Source organism: Nothoprocta perdicaria, unplaced genomic scaffold, assembly GCF_003342845.1.
Source record: "Nothoprocta perdicaria isolate Ctin4 unplaced genomic scaffold, notPer1 scaffold_283, whole genome shotgun sequence".
NCBI classification, from domain to species: domain Eukaryota; kingdom Metazoa; phylum Chordata; class Aves; order Tinamiformes; family Tinamidae; genus Nothoprocta; species Nothoprocta perdicaria.
Window position 1 is genome coordinate 2,424 of NW_020455514.1, and position 5,663 is coordinate 8,086.

At 59.1% G+C, this 5,663-nt stretch overlaps 1 protein-coding gene across 1 annotated transcript in view; it reads left to right on the forward strand.

The window, feature by feature from the left end:
- The first annotated feature begins 1,393 nt into the window (after positions 1–1,393).
- Positions 1,394–5,663, forward strand: part of LOC112948991 (keratin, type I cytoskeletal 14-like) — an 8,871-nt gene continuing 4,601 nt past the window's right edge. The window contains exons 1-8 of the mRNA XM_026041359.1: positions 1,394–1,879; positions 3,228–3,310; positions 3,629–3,785; positions 4,157–4,318; positions 4,391–4,516; positions 4,603–4,823; positions 5,159–5,208; positions 5,615–5,655. Of these exons, the coding sequence (XP_025897144.1) occupies positions 1,394–1,879; positions 3,228–3,310; positions 3,629–3,785; positions 4,157–4,318; positions 4,391–4,516; positions 4,603–4,823; positions 5,159–5,208; positions 5,615–5,655 (1,326 nt within the window). The remainder of the gene's footprint in view (positions 1,880–3,227; positions 3,311–3,628; positions 3,786–4,156; positions 4,319–4,390; positions 4,517–4,602; positions 4,824–5,158; positions 5,209–5,614; positions 5,656–5,663) is intronic.

Sequence of the window (5,663 nt, forward strand, 5' to 3'; positions counted from 1 at the left end):
CCCGGTGCGCGTGCCAGGGCAGGACGGGATCTATTGACCCGGGACCGGCACCCTCCATGGCAGGCAGGCCTTGCAGGGCTCGGCCCCGTGCTCTGTGTCCTTCCCATTCCCATTCCCATTCCCATTCCCATTCCCATTCCCATTCCCATTCCCATTCCCCCTGCATTCAGGGCAGGGAGGAGCAAGGGGAAGTCATGCAGTTGGAAGCTCCCTCAAAACGTGCCCACGGAGCTGATTTCCATACCCCCCTGCTTCTGGCAAGCCATCTAAGGAACCGCCTCGCTGAGGGCAGCGGCTGTTGGGGCTTGTCGGGGAGCGCGGCAGGCACACGCCAGCGGGACCCGCTCCCCCGCGCGCCGGGACTGCTGCACGGCGCTCGGGCCGCGCTCCCGCCGGGGCCGCTCCTGGGTGCCGGCCTCGGCCGCGCTCGGCCTCGGCCCCCCCAGCCTTCGGCACCCAAGCGGTGCCCACGGCTGGTGCGGAGCAGCATCCACGAGCGCTGGCCTCGCACCCACGCCGTGCTCTGCTCGCTGCTGCTGTGTCCGTGACTCCTTCCTGCCGGCGCTCCCTGTTCCCAGCTCATGCAGCACAGTGTCTCAGAGACACCCTTGATTTGCTCTGTGCACTTCCGCACATTTGCTGGAGAATCCCATGGGGTTTAGGGTGCTTCGGCTCACAGGCAGATGCTGCCCTTACCGAGCAGCCCACAGGGCTTGGGAGCAAGGCCAGGAGCTCTGCTCCCCTCCGCAGTGCTCGCTGCGTGCAGAGATGGGCCCTGGAGGACGAGCTCCCCCGGCACCACTGTGGCTGCTGAGAGAAGAGGGGCTCTCACTGCCAGGAGCTGCCCCCGGCCCTGCTGCCCCAGGGCTGCAGACGTGCGCCCGGGGTCCCCGTGGGGCCTGGGGTCCCCGTGGGGCCCGGGATCCCCGTGGCAGGAGGGCCAGGGCTGGGTGCTGTGCAATGGAGACAGGGCCGGTGGGAGCTAATGCACGGAGACGGTGCAAGGGAGATGCTGACTTATTGCAGCGGAATGCAGCCCTGGGAGCCGGGCGCGCGCCGTGCCGAGCTCCTGAGCGGCATTAAAGCATAGCCCTGAGCCACGAGCCGCCTGCTTTAATCACACCTGACTGTTTTCTTGGAAACGGAAGAAGGATAAAAACTCCCTCTGAGCCAAAAAATGTTTCAAGGGGAGGATGACTGGAGCAAAGGCAAAAAGAGACAATTCTGGGAGTTGGCCCAGGTTTGAGTGATGAAAATCGTAAGGAATGCAACGGAAAAAAGGAAGGTGGGGGCAACGCCTCCCGGCGGGGCTATAAAGGGCGGCGCGGCGGGGAGGGCGGCACTCGTCCTGCTGCCCCGGCTCTCGCACCGCAGGCTCCCTCCGCCGCTCGCCATGGCCACCACGCTGCGGCACTTCTCCTCCTCCACGTCGCTGCAGGGCTCGGGYGCCGCGGGCAGGGCGTCCGGCGGGCCCTGCCGAGCCCCCAGCCTCGGCGGCAGGGCCAGCACCTACTCGCTSTCGTCTCGCACCGTGGTGGCCGGGCTGGGGGGCAGCCTGGCCGGGGGCTTCGGCGGCGGCTACTGCGCGGGCCTGGGCAGCGGCTATGGGGGCGGCCTGGGCAGCGGCCTCGGCGGCGGCTTCGGCGGCGGCTTCGGGGGCGTCTTTGGCGGCGGCGAGGGCATCCTGCAAGCCGGGGAGAAGGAGACGATGCAGAACCTCAACGACCGCCTGGCCGCCTACCTGGACAAAGTGCGAGCCCTGGAGGAGGCCAACACCGACCTGGAGGTGAAGATCCGCGAGTGGTACAAGAAGCAGGCGCCCGGCCCCGAGCGCGACTACAGCCCCTACTACCGCACCATCGAGGAGCTGCGCAGCAAGGTAGGAGGCTGCAATAACCAAGTGCTATCATTAAAATCCGTTTTTTCCAAAATTACCTTGTATCTGGAAGCGAAAGGGTTGGTATTCATTGACAGGAATTGCTCTGAGATGGGAAAACAAAGAGTAAGACTGAAAATAAATGTTGGTGCTGCCTCAGCAGGCTCCAGACCAGGTACTCTGCAGGCAGGGACATGTTGGGTCTTTGGTATCTTTGATGTCTTTGATACTTGGTATCGCTCTCTTCTGCAAAATGGTGCAAGCAGGGATGCCCAGTAGCTTTCCTAAGGATGCCCGAGTTCACATGAGTCACTTAGAGCATTTCAGGAGGTGAAGACAGGGGGAGCGTTCGAGGGCTTCAGTGTGTGCACTGTGCTCTGAATCGCCCCAGGGGAAAGAAGAGCTGCCCCCGTAGCTTTGTTCATAGCAATCAGTATCAGCCCTGCTACTGTTGTGTCCCAAGCTACTCACGGGCCCTCGGGCACGTCCTGAGGGCAGGTGACAACATCCTTAGTCAGCCTAGACCCCCTGGAAGGGGAAGGGAGACACTTGGGAGCCGTGCAGGGTAAAGACACCCCTGCTCCGGTTTGGGAATGCCGGGAAATGGGGCTGCTGGTCACCCCAGGAGCAAACGACGTCCCGCTGGTTTTTTTCAGCTCTTTTCCCTTCTCGGAGGCTTCACAGCTCATGAGCCACAGAGCTGCCCTGAAATCCAGCTTAGGGGAGCGCTGGGATCCAGCACAGGACAAACGTGGAGGCAGGAGCTTCCGCCAAGATCCTGGCAATGAATTAGGGGGTCTCATCACGTTCATGCTTGTTCTTGACTATTAATACTCCTTTCCTGCACTATTGCTATGATTTTCCCTGAGGCACCAGAACTCAGTGAGTGTTTTTCATTAGCCTGTGGCTAGGAATTTTTCCGTTTAAATTGCCCAATCATTTTCAAAGTGCCAGAGCAAATATTTGCACTGCAGGTATAACAACAACAGCACAGTGCTTCAGAAACAAGGTCCTCCTTCCTCATTGATTTTCCTTCTCAGCTGAGCGGTGCTGCATTTCCAGACACAGCCCAGGGCTGCAGGGAGTGATTCAGGGAGTGCTGTGTGTGCCTGAGAGGTCATTTCTGTGGGGGGAACAAACCGTGGCCTCTTCAGCATCTCCTCAAGACTGAACTAGTGAAGACTCTAGCCTGAATTAGTGCCAATGAAAGCTTAAGCTGGAGTATCTTATCCTTGTGCAAGTGCAGCCTGGGGACAGCGGGTTCAGTGCTGCTCCTAGGCAGGAGCTCAGCAGCAACAGTCTTTTTGAAATTGTTTTCCACTCCTTCTCATCCTCATTTTTTTGCCCCCAGATTCTTGCTGCAACTGTTGAAAATGCCAACATAGTCCTGCAGATCGACAACGCCAGGCTGGCCGCTGATGACTTCAGGACCAAGTGAGTCTAAGGCTCTTAGCAGGAGGGCACACAAGGGAGAGCTGCTCTGTTTGCGGGTCCCACAGCTCTGCGGGCCTGGCCTTGCCCAGCTCTACGCCAAGCACCAACGGTGCAACCTACGGAAGAGAACATCCCTCCTGGCCAGAGCATGCTGTCCTCATGCCACTGCACTGTGCAAAGCTGCACATGCACTTACGATAAAATTTAACAAAAACTAACTAATTAACTAACTAAAATAGGCCAAATGGGGGAAGGAAGCAAGACACAAAAGGTCCCCATCAGGTGGGCTCCAAGGTCTGACTGTCTTCTTGCTGCCAGGTTTGAGACGGAGCAGGCTCTGCGCCTGAGCGTGGAGGCCGACATCAACGGCCTGCGCAGGGTCCTGGACGAGCTGACCCTGGCCAGGGCGGACCTGGAGATGCAGATCGAGAACCTCAAGGAGGAGCTGGCCTACCTCAAGAAGAACCATGAGGAGGTGAGCAGAGCAGGGCACAGCGGGGACTGCAAAGTGAGCCCTGGGCTATGCCAAGGGGATGCATCCCATGTGCAGGACAGGCTCTGACATGAGGGCAGTCAGGAGAGACCACATTGGGGATGTCCTTTGTCCTCATGCAAAGGACATCAACCATGTAGATGTGGTGGACACAGGATGGGGAGCATACTCATGGGCTTCACTAATATGCTGCAAAACTCCCAGTTGACAATTTCGTTCTTTCTAGAGATAGCAATTCTAAAAGAAACTTTGGTGCATTTTTTTGCGTTGAGTGTGAGCAGACCTGTCAGGATCGGTTATGGTAGGAACACACTGCTACCATTTCGATGCGTATAACACATGTGTTGCCCCAGGAGATGAACGCCCTGCGTGGGCAGGTGGGCGGCGAGATCAGCGTGGAGATGGACGCTGCTCCCGGAATCGACCTCACCAAGATCCTGGCGGAGATGAGGGAGCAGTACGAGACGCTGGCCGAGAAGAACCGCCGCGACGCCGAGCAGTGGTTCTTCAGCAAGGTGAGCGGCGGCCGGGCGCGCGGCGGGCGCGCGGGGCCACGGCCGCCTCCGCCCTGACCCTCGTCGCCGCAGACGGAGGAGCTCAACCGCGAGGTGGCCATCAACACGGAGCAGCTGCAGAGCGGCAAGACGGAGATCACGGAGCTGCGCCGCACCATCCAGAGCCTGGAGATCGAGCTGCAGTCGCAGCTGAGCACGGTAGGGGCGGCGCGGGCGCGCGCGGGGCCCGCGGGTGGCCCGTCCCACCGCGCGGCCGCCCCCTGAGCCGCCCACCATCCCTGCAGAAAGCGGCGCTCGAAGGCAGCCTGGCCGACACCGAGGCCCGCTACGGCGCCCAGCTGGCCCAGCTGCAGGCCCTCATCTCCAGCGTGGAGGAGCAGCTGGGCGAGCTGCGCTGCGACATGGAGCGCCAGAACCACGACTACCGCCTGCTGCTCGACGTCAAGAGCCGCCTGGAGCAGGAGATCGCCACGTACCGCCGGCTGCTCGAGGGCGAGGACGCCCAGTACGTGCGGGGCACCGCGGATGGGGAGGGGATGCCCGTGCAGCGAGAGCCGGGGATGGCGAAGGCAGAAATTGCACGGAAAGGCTTGTCTTAGAGTGGGAGTTTTAAGGGGAATCAATCAAATTGCTTCAGAGGGTCAAAATAAGCCCTACTGCATTGCACTGAGGCACTGAACATTATTGGGCTATGTTCTCCAGAACCGCTTGCTGTTGCTTTAGGGTATAAGATTCTTAACCACTTTTTGACTTGTTTTCCTCCCCTTCCTGGATACGAAGCCTGTGAAACAAGAGCAGCAGAATTTGGGCTTACCCCCTCTTTTCCTTCTCCCCTTGCAGCATCTCCTCGCAGTACTCGTCTGCCGTGTCCTCCCACTCGGGCAGAGACGGTAAGAGCAGCTCCTGCTTCACCACCTCTAACAGCGACTCCAGGTCCTGCCACACAGCACATCTGTGCGGAGGGGGAATAACCCCCAGTTTGAATCGCATTTGCAACAGGAATGACTGGCCTAAGTTCACCTTGTGCCTGAGCAGCCAGACAATCTTCTAGCTTTACACAGACCCAAAAATCAGACAACGGCTACAGATCTAAGACAGGGTTTTCCCCCCAGTTCGGTGGTCGTCTCAGCCCAGATCTTCATTCTTCTTAATTAAATCCAGTGCTAACAAGAAAATGGGCAAAAGACCACATAGAATTCCCCGTGTCTTTATTAAGCCCGTGCAACATTCATTAATGCACCAAGAAGCTTTTCCTTCCTGCACGCACAAATATTGTTTCTCACTTTGCTTTTGCAGTCACCACAACGTCTCGCCAGGTGCGCACCATCGTGGAGGAGGTCCAGGA